General features: G+C 52.5%; 2 protein-coding genes across 2 annotated transcripts; one reads left to right on the forward strand and one right to left on the reverse strand.

Moving 5' to 3' along the window:
- Nucleotides 1-2,363: 2,363 nt before the first annotated feature.
- On the forward strand, nucleotides 2,364-11,319 carry B0H18DRAFT_962508 (uncharacterized protein; the record flags this gene model as incomplete). Its single annotated transcript, XM_048043109.1, has 32 exons — nucleotides 2,364-2,499; nucleotides 2,560-2,753; nucleotides 2,806-2,885; nucleotides 2,938-3,256; nucleotides 3,282-3,689; nucleotides 3,722-4,036; nucleotides 4,087-4,141; nucleotides 4,180-4,636; nucleotides 5,237-5,262; nucleotides 5,300-5,515; nucleotides 5,571-6,123; nucleotides 6,173-6,324; nucleotides 6,380-6,490; nucleotides 6,539-6,716; nucleotides 6,771-7,185; nucleotides 7,239-7,312; nucleotides 7,386-7,599; nucleotides 7,632-7,826; nucleotides 7,885-7,977; nucleotides 8,104-8,300; nucleotides 8,356-8,425; nucleotides 8,471-8,576; nucleotides 8,650-9,062; nucleotides 9,236-9,271; nucleotides 9,430-9,538; nucleotides 9,861-9,938; nucleotides 10,054-10,280; nucleotides 10,352-10,504; nucleotides 10,554-10,624; nucleotides 10,674-10,766; nucleotides 10,823-11,151; nucleotides 11,204-11,319. The coding sequence occupies 32 exons, from the start codon at nucleotides 2,364-2,366 to the stop codon at nucleotides 11,317-11,319; spliced, it is 6,189 nt and encodes a 2,062-aa protein (XP_047884823.1).
- Nucleotides 11,320-14,246: 2,927 nt separating this feature from the next.
- B0H18DRAFT_893518 (uncharacterized protein) lies at nucleotides 14,247-14,636 on the reverse strand (the record flags this gene model as incomplete). Its single annotated transcript, XM_048041370.1, has 1 exon — nucleotides 14,247-14,636. The coding sequence occupies one exon, from the start codon at nucleotides 14,634-14,636 to the stop codon at nucleotides 14,247-14,249; it is 390 nt and encodes a 129-aa protein (XP_047884824.1).
- Nucleotides 14,637-15,804: the final 1,168 nt, after the last annotated feature.

The raw sequence follows: 15,804 nt of genomic DNA on the forward strand, positions 1-15,804 counted from the left end.
GGCGCCACCAGGTAGAAGGCTCTGCAGTGAGGGCACAGTCAGGAAGTAGTACGTAGAATAGAAGTAAATGAACGCACCTGGATAGCGTTCCACCACTGCCCAGTCCACATCTCCGAGTAGATGCGGTTCTTGCAGGTCGCATCGGAGAAGATCCGGCTGGGCTTGTAAACAATGCGGTGCGCATGAGCTGGGTTGCCTAGAAGAGCCTTGATGGCCTGGATAACGTCCCTGAACTGGAGAAGGTGTTGCTCTCCGGACAGTCCTTGAACGTGAGCCAACGTTCCTTCCACTCGGCTCGTTCGGGAATGAGTCCACCTTCTGCAGCAGAGCGCGGTTGTTGTGGTAAGACAAGCCTAGCTGATGCCGGAACTGGAACTAATGTCAGAGTCTATTCTACACGTGAATGGCTGAGCATACTCACTCGGGGTATCTGGAGCAGACGGTCTATTGCGCCTTGGCCAATGCCCTCTTGGATGAGCCATTTAGCCAGCTGCCAGTCCATCTCGGACTCGAATGGCTCCCAAAGCCAGCTGGAGGAGCCCGTTGTCTGGCAAACATGGCTGGTTAGTGTATGTGAGAACACGGTATCTAAAGCAAGACGCACCTTCACCTGCCAAGACACCGTCAAAGTGCTTCCTCCAAGCCTCTCTGACCGTCTCTCCCTCGCCTATCACCTTGCCTGCCTCCTTGTGACATCCTCTGTCCTCTCATCGTCTTCGTCGTCCAGGGATATCGCTGTCTTTGAACAGAAGAGGCTGCGGAAGTGTTTGTCGCCTACTGGATCCCCGACCGGAACGAAGGTGTACAACTCTTCGTTCTCTTCGTCCTGTTCATCCTCTTCCTCATCCTCTTCCCTTGTTCATCCTCTCCTGGTCCGCACCTCCTTGAAGTTCTGGTTGTCATCCTGCACACTCTGAGCAGTCCGGTACGTCGGGTAGTTGTCTATCTGAACCTGTTTTCAGAGTCTCAGATCATTAGTCAGTCGCATGCGTCATCAACAGGCGCACCTGAGGGACCGTCAATGTTGTTCGTGTCCATGTCTGCTATATCGGCATCACTGATGCTGGTACAGACGGTCAGTTTCACAAGCAGTGAGGTATGAGGCGGGGAAAAATGCACCTCCCTGTGTCCTTCCTTTGCGGTGCTTCTTCCGCCGACGGCGCTGACCACCAGCCACCGCTCGCTCATCGTCCAGTCCGATGCACTTGACATGTCGTCAAAGAGTAACGCCTTCCGCTTACCCTTCTTGTACCATGCGCACCGCCTGCTGTTGTTTGGTGTGCCGACAAGCCTGCATGGTGTCGAAAGGTTGGTTGCACGCCTCACATGTCTGGGCGAGCATGTCTTCCAGACATCTCAGTCTCTTACGCTGCCTGCCCATGCTTGCAAGACTTGCAAAGATCAGTACATCTTTAGGACAACCTCTAGCCATGGTACTCACCGGTATAACGCCTGCAGTTACAATTCACGGAGAAGGTGGGAAGCTTATGGGAGACGTGTCCAAGGGCGCGTCTCCGCCTACTCACATTTGAATTCAGTTTACGTCTTGTGCCCATGTCGCTGTCACTGCGGCCTTGCCATCAAGACCCGCGGTGATCGCACGGGGACGCCCAACTGAATGTCAAGTATGCGTACCTTGGGAGGCTCTCTCCCGCACTCTCACTTACCTTATCCTCAACCACTGTCCTCCGTCCTGGTATGTACGTTGTTTTAGTCTTCCGCAACTCATGAACTTTTATTTCCTATTACTTTGCCGGTGCGTACATTAGAGGGGTCATACTTAACGTCCAGGCTGCAGGACTGCCAGCCTGAGTGATCTGACTGCACGGGCGTAAAGTGGTGCGTTTATGTCAGTTCCATAACTGAATATCGCACTCACCTATTCTAACTCTTTCTGTGAACCGTCATTCAACACTTCGGTGCTTCAGCCACATCTGATCCAGTCGGAAGCCAGTGGAGATCGCGTGTTATGCCCGTTATGGACACGCGGCGACACCGCATAATTAGACGCTGGTTGCAACCGTCTAAACGCGCGGCGTCGCCGCGCGTCCATAACGGGCATGTGTGTAAGCGCTCCCCAGTATAGCGGTCTGGAATGGTGGGTGAGGATAATTCGAATGACAGTATGTGCACGTACTGGGCCAATGACATCTGTGAGTGCTTAATTAAGACGTCTGAGTTCTAGACCTTTAAGTTCTCATCTATCCACATGGAAGTGCCGCACATGGCGGCCGATACGCACACTACAGTGCCGTGAGCTATTGAAAGGTGTCTGTAAGTCCGCCGCATATGCACTTTGTCACTTGACTTACCTCGACGCTGTGCTTCCCTTACCTCACCCTCACACAACATCGCGATTCGCCATGCCTCTCTCCTCGCCTACCATATCCCACTCCCCTGACTGCGCGGACATCCTTGAGTCCATCACGGGCGCCCATCGTTCCCCGCAGAGTCCAGCTACCTCTGACTTCTCAGGCCACGACTACAGCTTCGATACCGGTGAGTCTTGTATGCTGATAGTCTCTAACTTTGCTTACGATCGTATGATTCTATCGCCAGCTCGCCTCTCCACGAGCTCACAGCCTACAAGTGTCGAGGACGAGCACGACATCGAAGCTGAGGACAAGCACACCGCTGAAGCCGAGAACGAACGCTATCAAGCGCACATCAAACACTGGCCATTTGCCGAGCAGATTTTTGGGCATTTGCTCAGGCAGGAGGACTTCCCAGTCCTCCCTGACGCGGTTGTTAGAGTAGGTATCTTATCTTTTGGCTTCAATTCAGAATACTTACTCTCCAGCATAGGTACCCGGAATCGCAGAGCCAGAGTGGCAGGATTTGAAGGCGCAGATACTGGACAAACCAGACATTCTACGCTACTTTTGGTGAGTAAGTCAGTCGCTCTGTGATCTCGACACAAATTGACATATAATGCAGGTTTAGATACGACACTGACATGGGGACCGTCACCGCGGGGTCAGCTTTATTCATGCATCAAGCAATCGTCGGCGGCATAAGGGACGGCGTGTGTGGAGACGTGGTGGAGCCCATTGTCACCAAACACCCGCTCCAAGGTTCCCTTGCACTGGAAGACGGCGCGATGCTCATCGTGCGCAACCACCACATCGCAGTACCGGATTTCGTCCAAGCCCGCCTCTTTGAAGTGGAAAGGAATGGCATCAAGGTGAACTGCGATACATACGGCATAGTGTTCGAGGGGGCGGGGGCTCAGACACGTGTGGACGTGTTGCGGAAGGTACGTATTCATCTTTGTTTTGTAGATACTATGGGCTGACCTTGTACAGACCGTCGATGGGATGGTTGTCGAGGAGAACGTGCAGTTCAACCTTGGGGCTGAACAGTCCGATGTCGCGCTCATGGCACCCGTAGCCCCACCACCATCTGACAGCCCGCAGGATGCCGACATCGACATGCAGGACACGCCCGTGGATGGCGCTAGAACGCCTGTGCACGGAGCCGTCTTGGGACGTAAGCTCGAAGGCCTTCGGGTTCGATCGGAGGCCCCAACATCCCTTGAACCAGTTGCCGCCGGTGTGGACGACGGCTACGACGCCGATGCACTGACATCGTTGCCCAACCTCACCGACACCGCATCATCACGTAAATCCGATCAAGACATGAATGATGGTCGGTCTTCTTCAGACCCCGTCGACACTTCGGACGTCGCCGTCAACACCCGGACGTCGCTGTCAACGTCCAGGAGAACGACGGCAACATCTCGGATGGCGAAATCAACGGCAAACGCCGCCGTGTCACCGACGTAACATTTGTTGTCGCTGACGTAGAGGAAGGCCCAAGGGTGGCACCCGACGGTATCAACATTGACGGCGATGCATGGGTGGAGCTGCCGTGTCCGGCAGGTCACATCTCTGGAGGCTGGGCCAAGAACGGTGTCGTCCACTGCGGACCCATTGAAGTCTATTTGTGGTCCTTCCAAGGCGTGGACGACTACCACTACCTCTTGCAGCACTACATGGATCCGATCGAAAAGTGGGTAGAAGACCACCGTTGCGTGGTAAGTCTCACTGCACGCCTACATTTTAACGTACTAACTATTGATTACAGAAGCTGCGTAAAACGTATGCGCCTGGCCTGCAGACCGAACGCCTGCAGACGTTCCGTGAGCATTGGGACCGTTGCATGTACTCGGTGCGGAAGCGCCTCGTCAACCAAACCATCTCATGCACGTTGGCAATGCACACTTCGGAGGCGGAGAGCAAGCAGTATATCGAAAAATCACCAACGAGAAGACCAAGCCACAGGTGACCAACCCACCGTTAGGCAACCCGGTGGAGTACATCCTGCCATGGGTGACTCGGGCCGCATGGTTGACGGCCCAGCAGCGCTTCAACAAGGCTTTAGACCAGCCAACCAAGTTCGGGATTGACGGCTGTGATGACCACGCCAACGCCAGCAGTCTTGACGACTACAGCGGTGCGATTGCGTTTGGGCAAGGCGTCAAACGAGGATTTGAAGACAGGAACGTAGGGGAGCTCGGCCAGTTGCGCAAGAAACGTAACCTGGGGTCTGCAAAGGGGAGCATGGCACGGCCGCGTACTGAAACGTCCATCGCAGACGATACTACGACTGGCACTGCGAGCTCCACCGGCTCGGAGTACGTGCCCGGTTCTGACGGTGACTCCGACGGCAGTGACTAACCGTCTATGTCTTGCGCACCTCGTCTTCAGCTCGCGCCCTGTCATCTCGCGTCCTGTTGTCTCACGCCCCGTGCCCTTCGTCTCGCGCCCCGTGCCCTGTCGTCTCGCGTCTCGCGTCTCGCGCCCTGTTGTCGCTCACACCTTCATCTGGTGCCGGTGGTCCCACACCCCATGGTTTCACACCCCATCCTCGCACCCGTCTTCTCGTGTCCTGTCGTCTCATGTTGTGTGACCTCGTGTTCTGTCATCGCTTGTTCTGTCGCCTCACGTTCGGTAGTGCAGCGCCCATCCGCAGTTCATCGTCAGAGCTTGTACGAACGTCATGTGGCTATCCTGCAAACCCTGTCTATACCATCGCTATCGCAATTCCTCGTGTAAATCATTGCTATCACTACTCTGTTCATGTACTGTACCGTAAACTATGATGCGTTGTTTTTGTCACTTGGGCGCTATGTTGCCGCCGGCGCTAGAGCTAGCGCCTAGCACCATTGTAAGTGAGAGGGCTCAACTATCAACGTTAACATTCAACATTCGACGTCAACATTCCACACTCACAGTACCTACGGGAGCGTAGGGTGGCAAGGTTAGTAACGGCTTTGTAATGAGGCTACTCACACCAGAGGAAGAGAGGGACTTGGTCGACCTCTTGTCAAGAACAGCGGATCTCAGTCCTGCCCTGACGGCCTTACAGCAAAGGCTACATGCCACTCAAGAACGTCAAGATCCAGGGTCTCCTGACCAGCAGGAGACTCTGCCAATCTTCCTTGAAGATACGCCGGCTTGCACAACGAGCGTCGTTGCCACACACTACCCAGAGGGTATTTCTTTTGACCAGGGTGCGTATACTTGATGCGCAATACTAATTGGATCATCTTAACACGTTGCGCACAGAAATACCTAGTAGTGCTCACCAGAGCGGGCCGCAGAGGCTGCTCAGGTCCTGCCGTACGAAAGCTCGCGAGATAGCTCAACCGTATCCGCAAAGTGGAGAAGGCAGCCGTGCATCCCATCGACGATACGCCCTGCGTCCCTCACCGTCCTGTCCACCACCTCTGGCACCGCCCTGTCCACCGCCCTGTGCTCGAGGTGGTGTACCGTTTGTCGAACCCACTGGTATCACAAACTCTGACGGTACCGCACCAGAGACCCGGGCAGACACGCAACATTCGGCGGAATGGAATACCTTACAGGAACCCGCGCTGGCAAGCGGAGCAGCCGTCAAACGATTTGTCACGTTGCTGACGACTGACCTCGCTGACAAGGACATCATAGACTTGGCCAAAGCCATTGAGGCGAGCGGCGTGCAGATGCAGGGAGAGCAGCTACGGGACAATGAGCCGCTGCACGTCCTCACATCTCGGTGCTCGACCAGCTTGAAGCTCAATGCGGTCTCAAGCTTCTGGGTCATGATTAATCTCATGCGACTCAGTTTCAGGATCTCAGCGTAAGTTCTTACTTCGTAATTGTTTCGACTCTGATCTCGTTTGTTCCAGCATGATCCTGGCAGCGAAAAAGCGCAAGCTCAAACTGAGTGTTGCGGCGATATGGCGCGACTCATTTGACGGCGTCGACGAGCCACCGAAGGTGCGGACATTCCAAGACTGGAACACAATGGGTATAAAGTTCACAAGATTAGCTGGTGGCGGTGAGCGTTTCCATGCACTTAGAAACAACTGACGGTAGGCTGATCATATGCACAGGTTCTCTGTATCTTCTTGTCCTGGTGGCAGCAAAGAACCTCAGGATCCCAATAGGAACGTCAGACGGCCACGTCGCTGAAGACGTAGGTAACCTCATGCGTTGGCCGAACGGTAAGCCTCGACATGCACTGCTTAATATGCCGTACTGACTATCTGTAGACACTCCGGAGGGCCGCAAGGTCGTACACGTTCTCATTCCCGCACTCGCGCTGCTGCGCAACACCCTTACACTCCGTCTATCGGACATCATACCTGTGAAGCATAACAGTTTTCTCGGTGACGATGACTGCAGCAATATTGACGCGTCCGACAAGCTGTTTGATGGGCTTAAAAAGAAGTGAGTGTTTGCTGAATACCTAGGAAGTGCTCGTGTTGAAGCACATACCTCTAGCGCCTTCTGTCTAGTACCTCGCTGCACGGAGACGTGGAGAGCCTGTTACGACGTTCCAGACAGGCTCTTGAAGGGAGCTTCCACTCAAGGCGGCCACCCTGACGGAACAGACGATCTGGCTGGGTTATCACCTCTAACCCAGCCAGATTCCACGTCTTCCAGTCTGCATATCTCGCCCATGGTTCTCTTCTCCACGCTACCGGAAGAGACCATGCACCATCCATCAATCCCTGTGCCGGTGAACGCGTACAACCAGCATCTAGTTCATACGACGTACAACGCTCAACACCCAGACAACACCAGGTACCCGTTGTCACGAGGCTGCAACAAAGATAGCTTTGCATGGACAGAACGGGCTAGAGTCAAAGCCGGCAAAGCGGACGCACCTGCAAGTCTGGAAGAGTTCCAAAGTTTGGTACGTTGGTTGACCGTGCCATTACAAACTTGCGCCGACTTATATTGGCCCAGCTCAGCAAGCTCTATGTCGACGGGAAGAAATCCAACGACGAGGTGTACATCAGGGTGCCTTTAGAATGTGTTCAGTGAGTATATATAGTACATCCTGTTCCGTGAGACCGTTGATTTATGAGCCATGCTCGCCCACGTACTCCTCAGAGATGTCTTGACTGTTCGAGACGCAGACAACAATCTCATGGTGTGCATCTGCACATCCATGCCTGCGTCTCTCAAGGTTGACCTCACCTCACAACTCGTCGCCTGCTTCCCCATCAATCCCTTCAAGACTCTTGATACCGCCACGCTCAGTTGCGGTCAGCCCATTGAATTCGCCGTGCTGTATTTCACATGGTACAACAGACACTGCACCAAGGTACGCATCGCTGATTGCTCAATTCATTTCAGACAACTGACACTTCTCTGGAGGGTCACGATGCGCCTGTCGATGTACCGCCTCGAATGCTCAGTCGAGCGAACTGTTCTAGAACTAACTACGCTCAAATGCTACCCTACCCATCGAAGGACATCGAGGAGCACAGGCCGATATACGACGCTCTGAAGACGATTCTGAACAACGCATTCTGCTGGATCGAAGAGACTGTGAGTTTTTTTTTTTGGATTTGTATTGAATGCCTCATTCCTCGTACTCTTCATGCAGGTCCGGAGAATATTACCCGAAGAATATTCATACTTAGATGCTACAGCTAGCATTCTGCCGGATCACCATACCTCCCCTGTCCACCCGTTCCTGGTCTCGTCATCAATGTGAACGTCGCCACCCAAGCGCACCGAGACAGCCACGACGACTCAATATGCCTCGTACTTCCCATAGGCGACTTCGAAGGTGGCGAACTCTGCTTGCACGAAGCCGGCCTAGTCGTACCGCTTCAACACGCTCACCTATGTATTTTCCCCTCGTATCGCTTTACTCATTACAATCTACACTACCGCGGCCAACGCGCATCTGTCGTTTACACTCGATCTTGAAATGGCCAAGTGGAAGGAGGGGACTTTAATGGGTGGGCAGCTAATACGAATTTCTGCTAATACTGTATTACATTTCTACGGTTCACTGTACGCTCACCTCTGCAATTACTCACTGCCCTAGCTGCACTTATTACACTGTCAGGACTTTGGTCGGACATGTCAGCCTTGGGGCACGCACGCCGCACTCGCGGGAACCGGAGAGTTCGCTTGAGGTTTGTTTACACCCGTCCTGTCCGTCCTTTCTGTGTTTTCGCCAGCATCGCACCATGTCCTCTAGCCCACGCGCTACTCGATCCACTGCCAGGAAGCAGGAAGAACTGGATAGTGGGCCGACACAAGGGCTGGCAAGTCGCGGGATCAGAAGTCAGTGAAGTCAACTAAGTCACCCGCGGCGAGCAAGAAATCAACCTTGGCAGCAAACAAAAATCCGCGACAGCAAGGAAGAAGTCCGACAGGGGCAGGCGAAGGCGACGGCGGCGAAGGGTGGTCACGACGCAGCAGAAGCAGCTGGATGAGCTGCTGAAACGCAAGGCGGCGTTGCAGAAGGAGCAGGACGATGAGCGCGGGAAGGTACGTGCACCGCAGTGTGAGACCCTGTGCGAGAGTTACATCCCAGCTCGCACAGACACTCGCAAGCGTGCGGCCGCTTTGGCCATCGAAGAGCAAGCTTCCGAGGAGGAAGATCGCAGCCCTGCGCAAGAAGAAAAGGTGCCAACCGGCTTCCGGGTCGGACATGACACGATCCGATGCGGAATGGGAAGCAAAGGTGAGGAGCCGGTCAGGGCGACCGAGGAGCAGGAGCACAATGGGACATCGCAATGGAGCAGCCTGCGCCTGCTCCATCTCGTCGTGAGTACAGTAAATTTGCGTGCCATACTCTGACCTGCGCTCCTCAAGCTAAACCAAGGCCAGCCTACAAGGGTGCGGGACGCAACCGGGGAGAGCAGGCCATCACACAGAAACTCGGTCGTACTAGTTACCGCTGTCGCTCATCACTCCCTGACAAATCGGATCGATTGCAGATGTGTGCAGACGGCAACAGAAATAGAAAGAAGTCGGTGAGATGGACAGCGCGCACAGTGACAAGGAGTGACGAGGAGTGTCGCGGAAGAAAGCAGCTCCAGGGAAGAACACAAGCTCGGTCGCTGTGACTCGGACCAGCAAGGTACGTATGACCATTCATATTGACTTGTACTCACCACTGCTTGTGCTTCAGACAGCGTCCTCGAAGGGCAAGGCACGAGCTCAAACAGGATTCGTCGACGATGGTGAGATCGGATGCCACACAGTCAAACGGCTCGGAGGCTGGAGCGATGACGGAGAAGGTTGAGCGAGGATGAGGACGATGTCATAGTGCGTTGAACGTTTCATTGACACATACTACCCAACTGAATACGGAACACAACACCACCGGACGAAATAGGAGATGCCGCAGAGAACACGAAGAAGGCGCGTACCTCGCAGGGACCAATTCGAATCCCGTGTCCGCGTGAAAGTGCGACCTGCCCGTCGACATGAAGCCGCTGGTCAACATGGCGCAATACTGCCTGCGCAATATACTGGCTCTCAGGACCACGTGGACGTCAGACACGACGATCACGAGCTCCCGCCTCGTGTGAACGACGTGCTCGTCATGATGCCCTCAAGGATGCGCGCGACTCCGTCGACAAGGATGGCAAGAAGATGGTGACGGTGCGTGCCGCTATAGATGCAAGGATGGTGACGGTGCGTGCCGCGTATAGGAAGTGAGGAAGGGCGGGAAGAATAACGCCCAGCGCAAGAATGTCAGGGATTGGTAAGTACTGTAGTGGATTCCCTGATCGTAGTTGACGCTGTGCAGGTCTGGACGATCGTGTCGCAGCTTCGCAACGAGGTGAAAGAAAGGCGAAGGTTATTGTCGAGCATGCATACGGCTTGAACGTCGTGCAGGGTCACAAGCGGACTCAACTTGCGAACTGGCTGCTGACGACGCACGTCATGAAGGTGAGGGGTGGCAAGCGAAGCATCCCTAACTTTGTGTTTGGGGAGATGCAGGTCATTTGGGACAACAAGAATACCATCAGCAAGGTCCGTATATCATCACTCAGCGACGTTTACATTTCTTTATTGCGCGATGCACGTCTCACGTCTCACATCAGAAATCACATGTCAAGGCCGAGGTACCATTCCGACACCCTGCAATCGCCGAGATCATCGCGCAGCAGTGGTTCGTGGGCCATGCCAAGTCGACCACCCCGACGGAGGAGTTCAGTGAGGTCCCGGACAACCTAATCGCATTGGTGTGCAACTCCGTAAGTGTTTTCGTCGTTATGATATGTAATATTCAATTTTGTTTTCCAGATTGAGCTTGGCTTGAGGGAAGTCGCTGCGAACGCAGCGGTGTCATTCTCGAACAAGCTGTTCGCACCCAAGTGAGTTGACTGCCGTGTTTTATTGCGTGACCTACTGACTATCCTACAGATGGGATGACCTCATGTCGATCCTCGAGGCGATGGAACAGAACGCGCCGGACTATTACACGGCGACCAAGAGGCTGCTGTGGGAGGGCATCAAGTAAGTTGTATTGCTTCAAGTTGGTGGCGTGTAGCTGCTAATATTCGTTGTTCCAGGGGAAGAGCAGAGAGCGGCGTCGGTATCGACACGGTGGACAGCGAGGACGACGACGATACGTTTGTCAACTGGTCGAAGCTGCAGACCGTCGCACTTGAAGATGACCGCGCGGATCAAGACGATGCTGGGGCGTCCGGTAGCGGTGCCAAGACGAAACCTGTGGTGCAACCGAAGCCTTCGTCTGGTGGCACATTGAAGAAGACGGCCGGGCGCACTAAGCCGTCCTCTACGTCAGCAGCTCCTGCGACGAGAAGTGCGCCGAGCTCACCATCTAGGCCGAAGACTGGTTCCTCAAAAGGCAAAGCTGTTGGCGCAGCCGCAGAGCCAGGTGAGTGAGAGCATATTGGCAAGGTGCAAATGGTCTGATGCATGCCACATAGAAGCAGATGCGGCTTCAGACGGCAATGCCATCGAGGAGCAGGCCGAGCATGACAGAGGCACACCAGCAGCTGAAGAGCACGACCAGTTGGACAACACTGAGGGAGGAGATGCCTGATGGAACAGCAGCTAGTACGTCACTTACGCTTTCCAATGTGAGTCTGATTCCTATGGTCAGATAGCAATCTACTATTAATGCTGATTTCACAGAACAACTGACTGCAACATCAATGTCTCGACACGTATTGAACTCGGAAGGTGTACAGTATGTACCGTTCACGTCAAGTTTCCATCCCAGGTTACGTACTCTTACGGTGTGATATTGTGGTACTACTACGCTGTGTCTCCTCTGTTGTACTTTTGTGACCTCTGTTGTATGCTGTGTTGTACTTTGCAGTCCCTAGCTATTCATTGCTGTACCAAACTAGACGTGTCAATATGATTTACCGCTCCCGAATCAAATCCTGAGGGATAGAAATAATGCAACCTGAACGCCTTGTTTACAAGACAGTCATGACGAGGAGCTTGACTCCAAGTGGTAGTGGTACTATTGGCTCTACAAGGTAATAGGATACATTGGGCTGTAACGTATACTTGGTATCAAGGAAGCGAAGCAATGTGCTGAACATAATAGCACACATTTAATACCAAGTCATACAAGGAGCTACGCACCTTAGGCGACGGCACAAACTTACTGCCAAGTTATACCAGGAACAACGTGTCTTGGGCATCATGCTCAAGCAAAAATGGCAAGGGACTTGTCTTTGGAGCCAAATTCACTTGGGCGTCTTGGGCAAGTCCCACAAGTAATATGCTTTTTTCCTGATGCATGTCAGTGAACGTGGTTAATGGCAAGTCAGTTCCTCAGAGGGCTGAGACGCTCAAGAACTCAGTCGCCCTTGCTGACTCAAACGGAGCCTGCGTTGCCAAGTGACATGGCCTAGATTAGTGCATTGCATGGGTATGGATAACCCATGTGGGTCATGGGTATGGGTATGCATGGGTATGGGTATGGGTAGCCAAAATCTGACCCATGAACCCATGTGACCCATGGACTACTGCAGTGCTAATCCAGCAGTAGAATATGGTAACTGCTAGTCAGATAGTCTGTGCTGTGTATACATAGACTGCTGAAGTTGTCAAAATGATGACAACAAGTGCATTACAGTGTGGGTGCCATCATCATGCGGGTATGGAAATCACTACCCGGACCCCTACCCGCCCGTACCCGTACCCGCGACCCGCGCAGGTTGGCCGTACCCCTGCAATGCACTAGCGGGCAGCATACACTTCAGAGGTTGGGTCGAGATGTGGCATGTTCGTGTAAGTCAGGTGAACTCCTGCGGATGTCTCATATCTTCGAGGACTGTCACCGGCTCCAGTTATGACCTTCACCGTTCGGAGACGGTTGCCCGTTATTCGGAACCTGCGGAAGGCCGAGTTGTGCACTCTCATGTGTTAGTAGGCCCGGGTCGAGCGTTGTGACATTCTCTGATTGGTTGTTTCTCTTATCACTCTCTTTCATCATTTCTTGAATTTACTTGGCTCTCTTGGTCTTCGGACCGTGTTTTCCTGTATATACCTTGGGACTTGTTCCCTTCGAATCTCAGAGACCCCCTTACCCTCTCAATTTCACCTCGCGCTGGCGAGGTTCGTCAGTCAGTCCGTTTGCAAGTCAGAAGTTCGCCAGTCAGCTCGTACGTGTTCGAAGTCAGCCAGTCAGCAAGTCATCAGTTCGCCAGTACGCTTGTCCGCTCGTAGTTGCCCCGAGAGGCTCTACACTTCTTCTACTGCCGTTGCTCACCTCCCTCGTCACCTTTCGCCCAACACGTCTGTCGAGAACCTCCCTCCTACCTTCGAGGCTTAGCCCTCGTCTTTGAACAGTCTTCGACATCTTCGAAGCTCTCACGCGTTGTTCGGAGTCTTGTCTGTCCTCCTCCTTCTTACCTAGACCACTGTACAGTCCCCCATACATCTCATAGACACAGAGGCCTCGCATACCACTGCTCGACCTCACGGTTGGGTTTTTGTGTGGCTTTTGTGTTCTTTTCAGTCGCGTCAATGTTCCGTGCCACCAAGACCATCTCCGAACTCCAGTTCCGTTCTCTCCGTCTCTGTTTCTCCAAACTCCGGTTTTATTGTATTCACTTAGCCTATCTTCTCCCGCATTACAATTAGTGTACTGCATGGTCTCTATCTTGCACGGACAATTAGCTTATTGTATTCATTCCGGTTACTAACATCTCCGGTCTTCCGTTATTGTTCTCTGTATCCCTTCCTCTGTCTTATTGTCTTCCGTTCACAATTAGACTCGCTGTATATAAGGTCGAACTGTAGCACTGTTGTACTGCAGTTCGAATATCTCGCTTAACCAATCCGAATTCCTTTCCACCGAACTCCTGTCTGAACTCCGGATTTCCGTCTGACCTCTGTCTAGCTTCTCTCTTTCTCTCTCGCGCTCTCATCTTCTCCTCCTTATCCCTCTGACTCTATCTCCAGACTCCGTCATAGTCCACCTCCGTCCAAGTCCGAATAGAGGACCTCGTCGAGTTCTCCCAAGGGTGTTGTTGATAGCTTCGCCAAAGTCCTCACTCCACTGCGCTCCGAAACTCCGGACTTCGTAACTCCGACCTTGGACTTCGTCTCGAGCGCATGGTCGTAACAGTGGTAGTGTAGATGTTACCTCAGAATGACTGGATGAAGTTGGATGAAGATTGTTATAAGTATCAATGGCTGAAAGTAATGTAATCAGAAGCTCATCCTTCTTGCCTGTGACCATGATCTTTGTTGATGGATTGGCCCGCTTGTGCCAGTACAACTGCAGTTTAATGTGTCTGTCAAAGGTGATAGACCATTTGTCAATGTTCTGCCAGTACTCAGGGTTGAGGATCGGTGTGACACCATTGATGAGTGTCTTCTTCTTCTCTTGAGCAGCCACTCGAGCATCGTGCTTCGCACGCCGGCGTACACGGACATGATGTTCTTTCGCAACCATTAGGACACTCTGTTTCTTCTTGCCTAGGCCTGCCCCATCAAGCTTCCACCCTAGCCGCTAAGATAAGTCAGGTCTCCAGGAGAACCTGACAGATGCTTGCGTACGAAGATCGAGGTGTTGTTTGTGGCAAACATCTTCTCGGTGTTGTAGGTAAGTTCGGATTTGTTCGCTGCACGACACATCCGAACACGAAGGTTCCCTAGGTTTGACTCATTGTGATCATTGGTCACCCATATTGCGGCGTGTTCATGCTGCTCGGGGGTCAGCAAAGCGATTGGTGACCCTGCAGCAAATTCACTTGTGAACCGCTGCCAGGTCTCCAAAGCACCAGTAAAGAATGCAATGAGGGCTCTGCGTAAATGCGGGAGACTGGGTATGATCTTTTGGATGCAATAGAAGACCTCGGGGCGCTCCCAGGGAAGTCCATCGTGTTGAACCATATAGGTGCCCACCGGGCCGCCGGGTTCCACGGGCCGGATCACACTACACGTGCTGGATCCGCACTTACCGCATAGAGCAAGTCATGCGTGGGAATGGACTATACAGTAGTATTAGTCAGCGTCTCAGAGATGTATATAAGACCCACACGTAGCATAGCTCTCACTCCAGTTCTTCCACCATCGGAATAACTTGTGTGCCTCAAGCCAAACCTTCAAGCAGGTAAGGGAAGCATAAACAATGTGATAGAACCAGTGTGTACAGAGGGATATGTATTTGCTTTTGCTTTGTGAATGGTGCCATATTTATATGAATCTATGGGAAGGCATAAAATGTACTGCCTCTCTGACATCATATACATGACTGGGAATATTACCAATTGTTTTTGAATTTTTGGGAGACCATAGCACAGCAAATACAGTGTCACTAATGAGCTTGTGGCTTACATTCAAACTCAGCCCAACAGCTTGGCAGTCTGCCTTTTTGGGGCCCATTGAACAGTTGAACTCAACAGAACAGCCTAGGATCCTCTCTGGAGTTGCCAGTCCCTGAGAATTCCAGGTGATAGTGGTGCTTATGAGATGGACCAAGATCACTGAAATAGTGGCTTGTATCAGGCTATGCATGGGTCACTCTGCATTATCATATGTTTTCTGCCATATGGGAGCCTCAACAGTCAACTTGATATGAATCCATAGTACCATCTGATTTTGTTCTGATTTTTCTGCTATTAGGCCATGCATGGCCAACTTCCCAAATGGGCAGGGGACTAACCATATATGGCAGTTTTGTATGTTCAATATCCCCCACTCTCATACATGTAAGAACTGTCTAGTACAAGCATCATATACACACCAAGATTTGCCTATATCCCCCAGTATCACTTGCCAAGGTCAGTACTCTGTGAAAAACAACAAGAACACCTATTCTGGGCACCCCTGTCAGTACCCAAGGGGCATCCCATGGAATATTTTGGGATTTTTCCGCAGTTAATGGGGCTCTCAGTTAGTGCTGCTTGAAGCCATCAAAAAACTCGGCATGAAGAGCTGAGACTGAAATATTACTTTAAAAGGCAATATTTGTCAGCATTCCAGCCAATGAGTGTGCTCCAAAATCCCTTTTGAGTGACCAGAGTCGTGGACTCCGCTTCGGCAGCGGGCGCTTAATTGG

The sequence above is a fragment of the Fomitopsis serialis genome (genome assembly GCF_022376445.1).
Source record: "Fomitopsis serialis strain Sig1Antser10 chromosome Unknown B0H18scaffold_364, whole genome shotgun sequence".
Taxonomy (NCBI): Eukaryota; Fungi; Basidiomycota; class Agaricomycetes; order Polyporales; family Fomitopsidaceae; genus Fomitopsis; species Fomitopsis serialis.